The sequence below is a fragment of the Lingula anatina genome, chromosome 9 (genome assembly GCF_051362555.1).
Source record: "Lingula anatina isolate TDL-2025a chromosome 9, LinAna3.0, whole genome shotgun sequence".
Taxonomy (NCBI): domain Eukaryota; kingdom Metazoa; phylum Brachiopoda; class Lingulata; order Lingulida; family Lingulidae; genus Lingula; species Lingula anatina.
Window position 1 is genome coordinate 7671988 of NC_141775.1, and position 17203 is coordinate 7689190.

The window sequence follows — 17203 nt, forward strand, 5'->3', positions numbered from 1 at the left end:
AGCTGATTCCACTGATTACACTGTCCAAAGAATCCCCCCCCCCTTCCAAAGTTGGACAGACCCAACTTGTACAATGTTTGCATCTGAATGCGCCCTAAAAGTTTGAATTTTTTAAAAAATATACAGGTAGTCTGTAAATTATGTTTGGTTTGAATTGGTTGATATGTAATTGTCTGGTATTTCACTTAGCCCTTCTTGTATATGGTACTCTGTTTGTACATGTAATAATTTTTGGTCGTGGTAGTTGAAGAAATAGTTTTCAAGATTTACACTTCTGGTGTTTTTGCTTTCAGTCTCTAACTGCACCATGGAGTCTAAGACTTCAAATGACACGGTAAAGAACAAAGTTTTAAAATATATTTAATGTTATACATCTCGGACTTTCCTTTTTTTTATATGCATTGGTGGAATCATGGTAGCCATTCGTGAAAAAAAAAAATTTGAAAATATTTTTAGAAAGTTTCTTTCCCTTTTCTTGTATAATTTTTATTGCTGTATATTTACATTATTCTTTTATTCTCTATTTTCAGGAGGAGAAGACAAGCGTCCAGCTCGTAGGAGTTGCTGGAGAGGCGTTAGAAAACGTCTACGGCGGTTCTTTACTTTCGGCTGTTGGCGCTAGCGGGGACCACCTTTTTTTCTTTTATTTATATCCTTTTCTTTTTTTTTTTAATTTTTAAAGTACAATTCCCCCTTTTTTTACAATAATGTTCAAAAGTCCCGAGTTTGTGAAAAAAGAATTTTTTAGTAAATTTTTTAATAAAATGGGAAAAATTGATATAAATAAACATATATATTTTTTTATAAAAGTAACAACTCCAAATATAATAAAGGGTTGTTGAAAATAAGTAAAAAAATAAGAAAGTTAAAATAACAAATTAGGGATTGGAACATTTGTCACTTTGTTTTAATTGTACGCCTTTTTTTATTTTCAGATAGGTCCCATGTGAGCCTATGGGGAGGGCATTTGATGGGTAAGACCTTGGTGGTGAGGTTAAGACCAGCTGGTCTGCACAGGGATGGCTATAAGGGGAGAGGAGGAGGCCATCTATTTTTTTTCTTTTACAGACATGAACCAGAGGCATATACTGGCTGGTATACAACAAAAGTGCAATCAAGTATTTGTGATGGGTGTAACTGGAGCAGGCAGATGAAGTTTTTTTTTATGTGTGTGTGTGTGTGTGCATGGGGGGCTGTTTCTGTTTTCTTCCTTTCTTTCATAATGGACCTAGGGGAAATACATGAAGAGGCAGAGATTGACATATGTATGTGTAGTTTTTCATTTTAACTGGAGCAGGCATGACATTCTTTTTTTACGTGTTGAACTTTGTGTGTGTCATAGTAATTTTTTCCAGTTACTTTTAACTCCCTTTTTGTATTTGACTGATTTTAAGAGTAGGAGGGCTAGGTGCTTCTTTTTCAGAGATTATTTTTCATCTTTTCTATCACTATACATGGTCCAAGAACACATACTATAAGTACTGCAGAGCTAATAGAAGGTCAGGTCTTTAAAGGAGCAGTCTCCCATCTGCCATAGCATATAGCAAGTAGCTGCCCTTTCTAGCGACAGCATCACAAAGGTACTCTATCAAACTGATACTAATGATTTCTGTGGGCTTAGTACATATGGCTTAGAAGTACTGTATTTATGTTATTGGTATACCAAATATATTTTATATAGATACCAGTGTGAACTTAATTGAATACCCAGTATTATCAGTATATATTGCAGCTTAATTTGCAATTGTTAAGTTTTTGATGAACTGGCTAAAAAAAAAAAAAATATATATATATATATATATATATATATATTTTACCCTTATAAATCTAACTAAAAAAACTTTTTTTTCAGATCTGAGACAGTTAAGCATGGCAGGGGATATTTTACATTACATGCTTATATATATTCGTGGCATCAAAACAACTATCTCAAGGAAGAAACAACTGCTCTTGCATCTTAATTATTACATTTATGTGCATAACAAACATGTAGTTGGATGTACAACATTTGCTGACGATGAGTGAAAAGAGACCACCTGTATCCCATGTTTTTGTAGTTCTTTCCCACCTGCATGTTCTGAAGGAAAATCTGTCTTACTTAAGCCTTAACTAGGGATATGTCAATGTAACAAACAAATTGTTTATGTAAAACAAGTGATTAACAAAAGAATGCAGTGTAATGTAATGAAAATGCCTGACTTCAGCTTGTTGAAAATAATTTCCTTTACCTTGGTTCTACATATCTACATGTTGTATATACTAGGTATTTATTTCTAGTGAAATATTGACTTGAGAACGTTTTTCATACAGTGTACATATTGCTAAGATATTAAAAGTATATATATGAACAGTGGTCGACTTTGTTAATTCTTTGTAGGACCTGTTATGTAAATAACTACAGTGTATATAAATACATGTATGAATGTAGGTAAACGAAAGACCAGCTGCAGGCACTCATATTCTGTGTGTATACTCTTTATTCTAAGGGAGCACTTAAAAACACAACTGGTAAGGCTTAATGACCTTTATGTTCCATATAATCTCAATTAAGTACTAAAAAGAAAACAGACAAACTTACCAATAATTAATTTATCACATCCATAAATTTAGTAATCAAACATTCCTGCAAACCAGTTAAAAACTGAAATGCCCAACACAAAGACATACAGACCAGAGTTCCGATAAATATGAAAATAGTAAAGTTTTTTTTTTCAATTTGAAGATTTGACGTTTGATTAATATAGCAGCTAAACTTTAGAATCAGGCTAGTTTATTTATTTATTTATTTATTTATTTATTTATTTACTTTCAGTTTTGTTTTAGAGGGGATGGGCATAAAACGGAAGCATAATGTTTTTTCCTGGGGTCAATAATTAAACTCTCCCATTTACCAAACCAATTGTACACCGCTATTTTAATATTTTGAATATATTTCTTTAAAAAGAAAAAAAGGTCTGATTTCCTCAAAATTGGGCACGAAGGGTCGGATGCACTCGTAAAACCTATCAATTTTGTCTAGCTTACACTCGATATACTGGGGGTACTCTCATGGGCTGAAACTGCACTGAACATAACATTGTGCTCGTTTAAATAACAAACCTGTAAGCTGCCTCATGTATGCTGATGACCTGGTCCTCATCTCACAAAGTGCCCAAGGACTCCAACACTCTCTAAACCTACTCCACAATTACTGCACCAAATGGAAACTTATCATCAATATAGCAAAAACCAAAATCATGATATTTAATAAGGCTGGCCATCTCCTAAAAACCAACCAATTTATGTTAGGCACAAATCCAGTAGAAAACACCTCCGAATATTGCTACCTCGGCCTGACCTTCACTCCATCCGGCAAATTTACCAAGGCCATGGAGGATGTAAAAAATAAAGCACTCAAAGTATTTTTCAAATTAAGAAATCAGCTATTTTCAGCGCCCACAAAAATTGCCTTAAAGTTATTCATATCACTCCTACTTCCAATCCTTAGCTATGGGTGCGAAATTTGGGCCCCTTACCTACTATGTAATTTGACCATTGAAAAATTTTTAAATATATGCGAAAAGCCCCCTGCTGAACTCGTCCACCTAAAAACCTGTAAAACCATACTAGGGATTAACAAAAACTCTACTAATCATGCCGCACGTGGTGAGCTAGGCAGCTTCCCCATTCTCATCCAATTACTGTCACTGTCCATCAAATATTGGTGCCACCTGTACAAAACCATATACAATGGTCAGTCTACCTTAGTCACCGATGCTCTGATTGAGAACAGATCCCTATCCTCATCCGGTGTGTTTACATGGTCCTCTGGTATAAAAACTGTACTTAACATGAACAACCTGGGGAATTTATGGTCTAATCCAGTCTCAGTATCTGGTAAGATAGCTCAGACCTTGACCAAAAAGTCTCTGCACTCTGTATATCAGGACCAGTGGGCCACATTGATGAGCAAAACGGGCAGTGATAATAAATTAAGAACCTATGTTAAATTTAAGAAGGAATTTGTGTGTGAAAATTACACCCACATGGCCCCAAAAAATATTACGGCTAACTTCTGCAAATTACGTGTGAGCGCCCACAACCTCTCTATTGAACGGGGCAGGTACTGCAAGCCAAAAATCCCCGCAGAGTTAGGATTGTGCAAACTTTGTGATTCCAATAAAGTAGAAGATGAGTACCACCTCCTGCTAGAGTGTAAAGCGTATAACTCACTACGTGATTCCTTCAGAGGGCAGCTGTCAGATTTCCTACCCCTGGGCGACCTCAGCAATAATAAACTGTTTAATCTTCTTATGGGTGCCCAAGACATAGACATTCTTAGAATGGTTATGTGTTTTGTAAATAGATGCTTAAAACAAAGAGAACAGGCCCTCTATTAATGCATTGTACTCTCCCCAATGTACTCATTCTAATTCATCACCTTCATGTATAGATTGCCATAAGACATTCCTTATATAACTTATTATAAAGTAACTTATTTAATTTATGCTACATGTAAACATTGAAATCATGTATATTTATTTATATACCTGTTTGTACTGTTGTAGTTAGATGTAATTGTCTTTGTCCTTGATTGTACCTTATTTGTAAAGGTGTATCAATAAAGAATCAATCCGTTGTGCACAACCAATAACAGCTCAACTACTGCATTCAAGTAACTTGATCAATATCATATCTAACGTTATTGTGTTTTATTTTATTTTGGAAGAAATGCTGATTACATTTGTGTTACTATTCATAAAATTAGTTAAGACAGCACACCTGTCGTTTGAGAACTGAGGCGCAAGATGAAACCTACAATCGCATTACAGAACAAATTGACTCACACCCGGTTGCGGCTTGTCTTGTCACATGACCGTGACAGTTTCAATATGGTGGACAATTTGTAGAGTTTCCGCTACATATCAAGATAAATTCTGAATATTGGTCTAAATATTCAGTTTGCGGACCAATTTCAAAACTCAGGGATAAAAAAATATTAACAAGTTGTTGTAAAACACCAGCTTGTGTATTCAACGTTTTATTTAAGGTAAGAAACAGCTCGATTTGCACGAAGGAATGCGAGGTATTTGGGACAATTATTTTGTCGTGATTCAGCCGACTTACCTTGGAACTATTACAATTTGACTCATAACGTTAGGGTGTGAAGAATTTGAACATTTTACATTAGTTATAATATGCCGTGCTCAACAGGTGAGTTTATTTTATAAGAGAGGTAGGGATTGTAGCGGAATAAAATTTTGAAATGTAAAATAACTATTTAAAATTATTATTTGAGCGAGTAAGGGTGTGTCCAAAATAAAGCGGGTAGAATAGAAAGTATTTAAGCTGTTCAAACTTACTTGCATGTAGGGATTTAATCACCTCATTGTGATTTTATTCTCTCTCTCTCTCTCTCTCTCTCTCTCTCTCTCTCTCTCTCTCTCTCTCTCTCTCTCTCTCTCTCTCTCTCTCTCTCTCTCTCTCTCTCTCACACACACACACACACACACACACACACACTTATGCTGGCTGATGATGATGCTTATTTATATCTTTAACTTTGTTGCTATTCATTTTTATAACATTCATGGTAGTAAGATGTATGTGCCTATGATTTGTTTGTACCTTACTAGTACTTGTAAAGGTGTGTATCAGTGAAGAATCCAATCCACACACATGCACCCACACTTTAACACATAAAAGTACAGCATGTAGAACAATAAGTGTGTCAATTCTAAACTATCATTTCACTTTGGAAGCCAGTGTATCTTACTTAATGTTAAAATAATATATTCTAGACCAACCATCATTCTCAATGCCCACTCCAGTCATGGCAGAGACGGACAATCACATCCGCCTCAAGGCAGTTTACAGTGGGTAAGATCATATTATTTATTTCAAAAGAAAGTTTCTGAGTGACTCTCAGCTTTTATTAGAAAATTATCACCAAGGTTAAGATAAAGCTAAATTTGTTTTTTTCACTGTTCAAACCAATTCTTGCCGTGGGATCCAATATTCTTATTATTCTAGTGGATAGATGTGATTACTGTATGTACTATACTAGTATTAGTCTGATTATATTTAATGGATCTGTATTGCTACATATTATATGATGGATTTGTTTAATTCCTGGATTTGAATCAATTCTTCGGAATTGAAATACTTACTCATCAGAAAGTTCCATACCATCAAATAAAAATGAAAATTAGCATTAATCTATATATTTCCCATAATTCCAGTGACATCATGGTGACCCACCTCCCCATGGACATCACCTACAGCAGTCTGTGTAAAGAAATGCAGGAAATATGCCAGTTTGATGAACAGCAGCCTTTCACCATGAAGTGGCTGGATGAGGAAGGTATGTCCTATTTGTAGTGATTCTCTCACAGTATTAGGCCCCATTCCCATAGACACTATTAGTCTATGGCTCTATTCCCATAGATTTTAGATTGATTTATCCCCGCGGGGAGTCTCACTAGATTACTTTCAGATAATCTGACTTAAATGTCCGTCCCGCCTACTACAAACTGTAAGGAGGTAATTAACTTTCGTGTCCGCCCGGCTGACAGCTATTTAGCGTGAACCCCCAGGGAGTTAGGTCGATCTAAAGTAGGTCGATCTAATCTATGGAAATGGGGTGTATATGTAGATCAACTTAACTCTCAAGAAATCTCGCTGAGTGCAATCTGCTTAACTGAATAACACACCTCCTCCTTGGGTTGAGTAGAATGCAGAAAAGCTGATGATTATGTGAGTACATTGGAAACAAGAGGAGGAGTGTTATTCAGTTAAGCTGATTGCACTCAGCAAGATTCCCAGCAGAGTTGGATTCATCTATGTAGACTGATGTTGTTAATGGGAATGGGGTCTAAGGCATGGTAAAAAAGGATATACTAGTATCTTTTTGAAAGAGGCCGAGCATTATTTAACCTTTGAGGGATATCATTTCCATCTTTCATCAAAAATCTCATGGAGTGTGGGTACTGTAAGGACAGCCTGCAATCCCCCTTGCTAAATCTACAGTGGTGTCCTAACTTCCAGAGCTCTTGTAAAGCCTAGATTACATTTATAATCTGGAATTGTCGGTACAATTATTTTTTAAATCGTAAGGAGCTACGGGCTAAACCGAGTATGTGTACATTACATTGCCTTAAATTTGTATGATTTTGTGCGATTTTGCATGGACACCATCTACCTCCACTCAGACGACGTACGCAAAGGTTATTTCAGATGTAATCTAAGCTTAAGTCAGTTTGAGAACCTTTGTTGAAGGGTTGAAATATCAAAAGGAAAAAAAAAGAAGAAAAATAGAATGGAAAAAAGGTTATTCTCTCTAGAAACCATTTATTTTAACCATTGTCATACAAGAGACAATAAAAAAAACTGTTATGATAAACTATAATTATTTTTGTGCAGGTATTGTACATTTGGGTTGTTGAGCAATGTGTTAGATGTGACAGTGGAAGCAATGTGGAAGACCAGTTTGTGAGTTAAGAGCATTTGTTTGCTTTCACTCAGAGAATAGTTGAGACTTGCATAAAATCAATCATTTCACACCAAGAAAGGTTAATCTCCTTGGAGCTAGACACCACCCAGAGAGCAGGCTTATTTCTTTATTAAGATAATAAGATGATTAAAGGTTCAACCTCTCCAGGTTCTAAGTAAGTTTTAGTTCCAATATTTATTTCAAGATATACAGTAACGGAAGTTGGAAGAAAAGAATTCAGATTTATTTAATCTTGTTGTCAAAAAGAGCATAAAAAAGATTAAGCACTGCCTTAACTTAATTTAAAAATTGCTGTCAGTAAGGCAGTCCCATTGCTATTGGAAACATGACATAAATTAAATCTGATGTAAACAGGACCAACGACTGGCCTTCAGCCTCTTGTTGTGCTTGTTTTGTAATTAGTCTTCCATATTGAAGAGCTAGCCTAAGGTTTTATTGCCTGAGGGGCAATGGAATATCTTCATGGAAAACTTTCTCTAAATTTGAACAAATTCATTATTTATAGTCAGGGTTTTCACTTAAATTTTGAAACAGATAGTGAAAATTCATGTTTTCTTACTGAGACTGGCCATCTAGTATCCATTTGCTTCAGTAATATGTAATAATAAATATATATGAAAAAAATGGCCTTCCAGAATATAAACAGGAAGTCCAAAAGATGACTGAATGTTTGTCTTGCAAATGCCATCTTAACATAAGAGAAAACAATATTTTCTGTTATTCCAAATAAACTGTATTGGATATTATGAATAGTAAACTAGGTGCAAGTCACAAGATTTTATTTAGAAAAGCTTAAATTCATAAACCTTGAATGAATAAAATGGCTTTAAGAAATGGACAGCTGGAAACCTGACAATGTGTGTAATTTAAGTATTTAGTAACATAATGAGTAGTTTTTGTGATGATGTAACATAGGTTGATATATGACCCTCAAACAAAGGCCTGATCCTAAGACAGCAACAATCAATACCTTTTTTGCATGCAGTAAGACAGACCGATAGAGTCTGATCCAACTCCCAGAGACATCCTCTCATTTATCACCCTGTGCCTTGATAATAAGGTTTGAGCTTTCAGCTCGTAAATGTTAATGTGTGGTATTGACAGCGTCTCAGTGAAGCCCGGCAGTGCATTATCGTTTGCCTGCTGCAGACAGTGACTAATTCTTTGGATGCACTAAGAAAAAACTGTCCAGCTAATTGATGCCTCTAAGAAATTGTTCTGAGTATGAAACATTGAATTTCACTTCTATGGGAAATTAGGGCAAACTTGGAATTAACCAGGTTTTCTATACAGCCCAAGTGTGAAGTAAGGTTTATCATTTTGTGTGACTTGCGCTTTCCCCAATGACTTTATCAAACTTGTATTATAAGTGCATTTTATTCAATTCAAGTTGATATCTGAGTAGTCCTGAACATTTGTGAACTGGTCCACATTACTTGGCAAAAACATGGATGTAGCCTATCTTGGGCTGGTCAGCCCCCTGGTGAGTGATATGCCACCAGCTGAGCCTGTCTGATACTTCAAATGTTTTTGAGGAAAGTTGCAAGTTTCGGAAGTGTTCACAACATTTGAGATGTTACCCCAAATATGGCAAGTATAGCATTCTTGCTTTGGGATGAAGTCGTTTATAGACTATCTTGCTGTAACTATGGCAACACCTCAGGCAAGTATTAGTAGATATTATGACTGGTTCTCTATTTAAAATCTTTTTATTGAACATTGATGTTTTTGTTATCTGCTATGAGTCACTGATAAGAGACGGGATATTGATGCAAATTTTGAGAGAGTTGGATGAATGTACTGCAAAGTTACTTGTAGAGATACCACAAATACCATTTTATTTTTGTTTTAAAATTACTGTGGGTTAGAAGATCAAGCACAAGGAGAATCCTCTGAGGTCAAATGGCCCAAAGTTATGCAAGTTTTCTCAGAATTTGTAAGAACGGGGTCAGAAATTATAGCTGACTGGCGAGTGTGGTAAATTTAAAGTGAGAAAATTAATCCACAAATATTGAGTACTATAGTTGTCTTCTCGTTATAAATATGTGTTTTGCAGAATTACTAGTACAGTCTTTTGCACAACACTAGGGATTCACTATGTTTTATGTGCCACTTATGTGTTCCTTCCTAAGATGACATTCCCAGCACATTGGTTTCACCATTACTGCTGAAAGGTTAATCTACCTCACAATGATTCTTGTACTAGTACCAGTATGCTTCAGGTCTCAGGTGATTGTCACACAGGGCCAAGAGCCTTAATTGTGCTAAACTGTGATGAGTTAATTACTTAGCCTAGAAATGTCATTTTTAAGAGGTATATTATTTATTTTATATTTTTTTCCACTGTGGGTGTGTTTCGTCTTCATGATTAATTAAAAGGTATTAAGTGACGTCTGATGATTGAAGTTATTATATCTGGGGGTTTTCCATCAAATTGAAGTTTCCTAAATAACAAAAAAACATAGTTATCTTTTATTCCTAAGTCATTGCTCTATAATCCCTGCATTAATAAATACTTCATATTTTACACCCATTTGCACTATTAGTGAATGATTCAGTTCTTTATGACTGGTCATGCAGTTAGTAAGATTGTCTTGTGTTTATATATATATAGGTAGGTAGGTAGATAGATAGATAGATGACACCCCCCCCCCCCCAAAAAAAAAAAAATACTTATTTGAGTGGTTTTTATCATTTTAAGGTCTGAATTGGCTACTATTATGAACAAAATCATGACTTTGGGGGCATTTCAGACTGCGGTATGTTAGTCCTTTAAGATATATGAGTCAAAAGTCAAAGGTCTGAATGGATGTTATGTTTCTCAAATGCTTAAAAACATGCTGTATTTAAAAAGGAGAGAGAGAGAGAGAGAGAGAGAGAGAGAGAGAGAAAAGAAAAACATGAGTAAACACTTATTAACTTATAACACATAGTTCTCTGTCTCTTGTGGTTCAGATCTAAGATCTAATAAACAGAAAGATTGGACAGCGGCATTTTCCCTTTGACCAGACGTTCGTACGGGTAAACATTGCTCTATTGTTCCCCTTAAGTTGTTTTGATAGCCGGGCTTAATTTTAATCCCCATTGTACCTAACCCGTGTTTAGCGAATAGCGTGATTTCTCGTGCATTCTCGCGGACGCCACAACGTCGTCAAGTAGATCCGCCATATTGGATAAGCAATGGCACACGTGGAGTTTTTTTATTAAAAAGTTCTAAAGATGTACAGTTTGTTTACATTTCGTAGTTGTCTTAATACTTTATATTCAGAGGAGGCAATACCCAATAGCGCACTACCTGTAACAACAGCTGCCATTTTATAGAAATTGACTCAACTTGGAGATATAGCCGGAAACGTGACGAGATCATCAACGTAACAGATAGTGATATTCGATGCCGTTTTGGACAATAAGGTCATGCTAATCACTGGGAGAAACTGAATGGTGAAGCTACACCAAAACAGAAACTTGATCTATTATGCCTGTTTGTAAAACTTCGTCACTATTAGCGGTCATTCTTTTAGAGCATAATCAATTCAAATTCACCAGAATATTCGTAGCAAATCGGTGAAACAAAAAGGACTGAAAAAAAATCCTTTAAGAAAAGTAGTTTTTAATTTCACTTTCACAAACACTAATTTGGGTACCTACTTCATAATGATAGTGAAAGGTAAGACATATCTTTATACTGACAATCAAATAAAAGTAAACTCGTTTTTTCATATTTTTAGAACACATGCAATATAGTTTCCTTGCGACTTCATAATCATGCACATATTTTTAAACTCTGCAAAATCTGTTTTGAAACATATGCCTTTTGAACATCTTCCACAGAATGTATTGGAAGAATAATATGTGTAACAATTTTGTTTTCCATCTCACTAAAAATGACTAAATAAAATATGATTGCTAAAAAATATCAATAGGCCCTATTTCATCAGATTTAGCATTTAAAACTGATCATTCATTTCCGGCTGATAAAGTAACATAATACAAGTCATATTCTGTTCATAAGCATTTTATTATAGATTTAATAAGGCACAGATATTGAAATGCAAATAAAAATGTTAACACCTTTAGATACCACTGACTGTTACACAATCACAACAGATAGGTAATTTATTTAGGAGTACTAGTTTCACATGACAAAGAATTATAGCATTTTCCCCCTATTTTGACTTGTTTCAACATTAATATCTCATTCAATAAAGATTATGCACGTGATGATAATATTTATCTATTGTTAAGAGCATTACTGACTAATACCAACCTAGACTTGACAGTAAACTAAACTTCAGAGTTTACAGAAGGGAGACAATTTATAGTGATATATTTGTTTTTCATGAAGAACAACATATGGCTAGTTTCATGGTGGTTCATTTGCTGAAATATCAATGTGCCTGTCAGGTTCTTGAGTAGCACCGAGTTAACTTGACAGAGGTACGTCGTCATCAGAATCACTTCCATTGCAACATATATCTGAAAAAAATATTATCACACAGTTAAAAAGATGCTGACGTGTTAATTGCTCATGTTATGTTAAAGTCCACTGTACGGGCAACACTGACCTGGCTTTTCCTGCACTTGTAAAACTATCGAGCAAAAATTAAATATTTAATTTCGGGCAGCTTACCATTTTGCTTATTTAATACATCTGTGTGTCTTTTTGATTGTTTACAATCACTTTGCAAACTTGACAGTGGTGCATCTAAATCATCTGCAACACTTGCATTATGACATTCACCCGAAATAATAAAATAATATTTTACTGTCAAAAAGGTTCTGACATGTGCTAGTCTCTTATTATTTGTCATTTGTATAATTCCACTCAATCCACTGTGGTGATTGCACCTGCCTTTTTGTATCCGATACTGGTAATAATGTTGTTGGTACAGTGGAAATCCGATACTTGTAATAATGTTGTCGGTACAGTGGAAATATCTTACTGAGCATGACACACAAGGGACAGATTGATAGTGCCCATGTATGTAAGACATTTTACTTTCAACTCCATAAACTAAAAAGTTCTAGTTATAGACCAGAAAGCTTACCTTTTGATTTTGCTGCCAGATTTTGCTCTTTATTTTTTCTCCTGCGGGCCTTGACCCATTTTAATGGCATCTGAAAACAAAACAAAACAAAATAAAAATAAAAATAAGGATGTGAGGCACATTTTCACGCAATCTTCTCATTACTTAGGTATAAATCCTGGATAAAAATATCACCAGTTGTAATCCCCGCCACCTTGTTTTATTGTCATCTTTACCGATGAATATTTCTAAGAAAAAAAACTAAATTTGAGCTAAGTTTGACCCTACGGCCTTCCACTACTTTTTTAGATGAACACAGGTTAACTGCCAATGCATAGTACAGATCTAATTTCGTGTTCGGCTGTGCATTTGAAGCCCATCGATAACAAAAGTCGCCGCCATCTTGTTTTATTGTCATTTTTACCGTTAAATATTCCTAAGAAAAAAAGCTTAAGTTTAGCTAAGTTTGACCCTACGACCTTCTACTACTTTTTTAGATGAACACAGTTTAACTGCCAATGCATAGTACAGATCTAATTTCGTGTTCGGCTGTGCATTTGAAGCCCATCGATAACAAAAGTCGCCGCCATCTTGTGTTATTGTCATTTTTACCGTTAAATATTCCTAAGAAAAAAAGCTAAATTTTAGCTAAGTTTGACCCTACGACCTTCCACTACTTTTTTAGATGGACACAGTTAAACTGCCAACGCATTGTATAGATCCACTTTCGTGTTCGGCTGTGCATTTTAACCCCGGCGATTATGATCAGGGCCGCCATTTTGCTTTATTGCCCGAAGTATTGTTTTATTTTCATAGAAAACTAAGCTACTATAAATTAAATTATCAACCAATAAAACGACAGTGTTATTCAGTCATCAGTAATATAAAAACCAACGTACATAAAGTTAAACTCCCCGTGTTAGACCTTAGGTAACAAAGCATTTAAACTCGCTTGTCTGTCGCCATATTGCTAATTTGAATGCAACAACGGATTGAAGGCAAATTTTCACGATAATATCTGCTCCAAAATATTGCATATTTTACACACAAGTGAACCCTGTTAGTTTTCCCTTCTGCACATACATTCTCAGAGAAACTACAAGACTAAAAGAGGTAATTTACCTACCTTGAAATCGCCCACATGCAACAGAGCTCTACCTGCGCACGATCACAACGCGACTGACTACTTCCGCCGTACGAACGTCTTTCCACAGTTAATCGGATTACCCTTTGAAGAATTGCCGAGTGTCCAATCTTTGGTATATTAGATCTTAGTTCAGATACATCCCTGGCTGACTCACACAGCAGCTGTGTTCTGCTCTAATGTACCCTGGTCATGATCAGACAGTTCTGTTTTAAGTTAGATCATTTGTGAATGCACCCTGCATGGAAGGCTGCACTTTTCAATCCTGTGGTGAAGTAAAAAGGTTTTCCAGCTTTCTGTTTTAAGTTAGATCATTTGTGAATGCACACTGCATGGAAGGCTGCACTTTTCAATCCTGTGGTGAAGTAAAAAGGTTTTCCAGCTTTCTGTTTTAAGTTAGATCATTTGTGAATGCACCCTGCATGGAAGGCTGCACTTTTCAATCCTGTGGTGAAGTTAAAAGGTTTTCCAGCTTTCTGTTTTAAGTTAGATCATTTGTGAATGCACCCCGCATGGAAAGCTGCACTTTTCAATTGGGTGGTGAAGCTAAAAGGTTTTAAAGCTTTCTGTTTTTAGTTAGATCATTTGTGAATGCACCCTGCATGGAAGGCTGACCTTTTGAATCCTGTGGTGAAGCTAAAAGGTTACCCAGCATGGCACAGGGCCACAAGTGCCATGCCAGCATAAATCTAACAATTCAGAAAAAAAAAATTAATGGAGAAGAAGCAATTCCTCAGTATTAAAATTGATAGTCTAATACAGTTAAGTATCTTTTTGCAAGGTTGCAACACAAACCTTAATGGCTGTGGAGCTTGTTACTTATTCATGAAATAATTTGATCATCTTTTCCTCTATAATAGTATAAAAAAACAAAGAAAAACAAGCAGTCCAGAGAGAGAAAGAGAGAGAGAGAGAGACTTTATACATGCCAGTACAGATGATAATTTTTCCACTAGATTAAAAAGATAAATTGCAGTTGGATGCCACCATTTGCATTTTAGATGGAGGGAAGAGGGAGGGCAGTAATGCTCAACTGATAACGACATTTAAAGGATTATTCACGTGGGCATTGAAAGCTTTTACTGGAGAAAAAGTTAAAAAGGTCAGGTAGATATGTCTACCTGTCTCCATTGAGGAGTTGTTCTAAATTTACCTGCGAGAAAATTGAGGCAGAGAGTCTAATTGCTTTTGAACTTCACTCAGCATGTCCCACGGAGCCAAAACATGCTAAAAATATGTTTCTTACAAGCAAAAGGTGTGTGGCAGACAATCCTGAAATGTTCGAAACAATTTATCAATGAAGTACACTGGTATTGGGTTGAGCCTTCAACCAAGTGCGCACCGTAAAACGTGTACAGAGAGCCAGCTGTGGAATGATGAATGCTGGGAAAATGCTGCTTCAAAAGCAGGGGTTGCTTTGATAAGAATCGCTACATTTGATGGGAAATTTTTGACAGGATTTTTGCATGAGCTTTCATATTATGAATGTGCACTTATGCTGCATTCAAATAGTTGGATGTTCGGATAAGAGACCTGGAATTTTCCGAGGGGCACTTACACCTGAACTTCTACTGGTGCTTTGAATGATTGAGTACCTGTAACTAGTTAAGGAAAAAAAAAGTCGGAAGATGAAGTGAAAAAACCTACAATTTCCTGACAGAAATAACCCATGAACTTCAAAACTTTCTTATTAGTCTGCATGTGTTGTTGGTGCTCGTTTTAAAAGTTTGGGTTCCAGATTCCAGGAATACTCTAGACAGAGTTATAAGCTGAAGGAGCTTCACTACAGAATGCTACTAGCATGTGATTGTACGAGTGCTTACTCTTTATTTCAAGGAAATACCAGCACCAGTGTTAAAAATTTATTGGCTGAATTTTCACTGTATTTGAAACAAGCAGGATATCAGATTTATTGATTGAGAAAATTCCAGATGGCAAATTATAAAGATGAAGCACGCAGTAGAAATGTGTCTTTTGCCATAAGGAGTTTGTAGGATGAAATGAACATCTTGTTGTGGGAAGAAGCATGGGACATTCAGACATAATCTGTGATTAGTGGTTCGTTACACCTTACCAAGTGACTAGAATATATGTATTCTCTCTTGTTTATATTGGGGTATTGGACATGGATTCTTTGACCTGTGCACTGAATAGTTATTTAAAACAATTTTCTTTGGTTTGAAAAGGAAAAGAAAAATCAATAATATGTCAGTTTAGTGTCACTTGGCAAAAAACTAGGAGTAAAAAAAAATTACATAATTGGAGACTAGCAGTTTCACAAAGATGCTGAATACAGATCTAGAATAAGCTGTTAGCAACACCAGGAGTAATTCTCCCGACTTTTCTTCTTTTTTGATTGATTACACAACTGTCTAAAATTTCTCCACAGATTCGTCACTGGAGACTGGCAATATCTGCTGTCTTCACATTGCACAATCTCCCATAGATTCTTACTCTAACGAAACCCGAGATATAAAATATCAATTTGCACTCGAGTTTTGCCAGAGTTTTATGGATTTTCAGATTGCAGGCTGGTGTGAGGGGATAATGGGGTGATAAATAGTTCAGCTGAGCGACTGCTGGGCGTGATGCAGAGACTGTCCCTGTCTGATAATTAGGCAAAAAGAGAACTTTCACAGTTGTTGTGTGCGAGTGATATATTGATGCAGCACATTATCATCAGATGACGGAGACACTTTAGTGGAGCTGGTCTTGGAGAACAGCATGTGGCGGACTCAGAACTGTAACTGTTAATTTAGCTATAAAAGAGTAATTTCACTGTGCATGCGGGATATGATATATTGACACGGTGGATTATGAAGGATAAACAGATGGTCCAGGCACTCATTCCTTGGAGTGTGAATTAGAGACAGGCTTCGGAGTAACTACTTGTCATGTATTACTGGGGAAAGAAAACCAATAGAGTGATTACTTTAAGGGATCTCTGAAAGTTAGATTATAGCAGTGATGCATCAGAGTGAAGAAACAAAATTATAAGTACAATAGAGATGGGTGTTTGAAAACAAACACTGAATGTGGAAAATACAAACTGCTACGGAATGATAGCAACATTGTAATGCTGTTATTGTTGCAACTGATACATACAACTAGATTGTGTGACAAGTTTGTGTTATGAAAGTTCCTAAGCTTGAATCATGCCCAAGTACAGATTATGCATGTAAAGAATTGGATTTTTCACATTGCATGAAAATGTCACGACAGATTATAGCTTGCGATGCCCAACTGTACAAACAAAAAATGAAATTGGATTTCTTGTTGCTATCAACAACCCACCACGCCACGAAGGAAAACACTGCTCAATGATTGCAATTGTAAATTAAAGAAGTGTACATACGTGTTTTGACATTGTATCTGTTTATATATATATATATATATATATATATATATATATATATATATATATATAAACTTTTTCAGGGGTGTGAATCTCTTCTTAAAGAAAATGTCGTGTGATACTGCAAATACCAGAGGATGATGTTTCATTGGGCATCTATTTAGGTCAACACACCTGGCATTTTT

At 35.7% G+C, this 17203-nt stretch overlaps 1 protein-coding gene and 2 long non-coding RNA genes across 6 annotated transcripts in view; 2 read left to right on the forward strand and 1 right to left on the reverse strand.

Annotated features, from left to right (window-relative positions):
- The first annotated feature begins 535 nt into the window (after positions 1-535).
- Positions 536-2343, forward strand: LOC147759854 (uncharacterized). The gene is made up of 2 exons (XR_015331145.1): positions 536-1580; positions 1853-2343. It is a non-coding gene; the product is annotated as an uncharacterized LOC147759854 (long non-coding RNA).
- Positions 2344-4837: 2494 nt separating this feature from the next.
- Positions 4838-17203, forward strand: part of LOC106161221 (protein kinase C iota type) — a 32348-nt gene continuing 19982 nt past the window's right edge. For 2 of the 4 annotated variants that reach the window (XM_086995088.1, XM_086995090.1), the window contains exons 1-2: positions 5781-5859; positions 6222-6343. In XM_086995088.1, coding sequence (XP_086851214.1) covers positions 5798-5859; positions 6222-6343 — 184 coding nt within the window. In that variant the 5' untranslated portion in view covers positions 5781-5797. Of the gene's footprint in view, positions 5030-5780; positions 5860-6221; positions 6344-9064; positions 9156-17203 lie in introns of those variants that run through there. The other 2 variants (XM_086995089.1, XM_013538111.2) reach the window with 2 other exon arrangements.
- Positions 11492-13799, reverse strand: LOC147759855 (uncharacterized). Its single transcript, XR_015331006.1, has 3 exons — positions 13646-13799; positions 12541-12610; positions 11492-11968 (listed from the first exon to the last, which is right to left on the reverse strand). It is a non-coding gene; the product is annotated as an uncharacterized LOC147759855 (long non-coding RNA).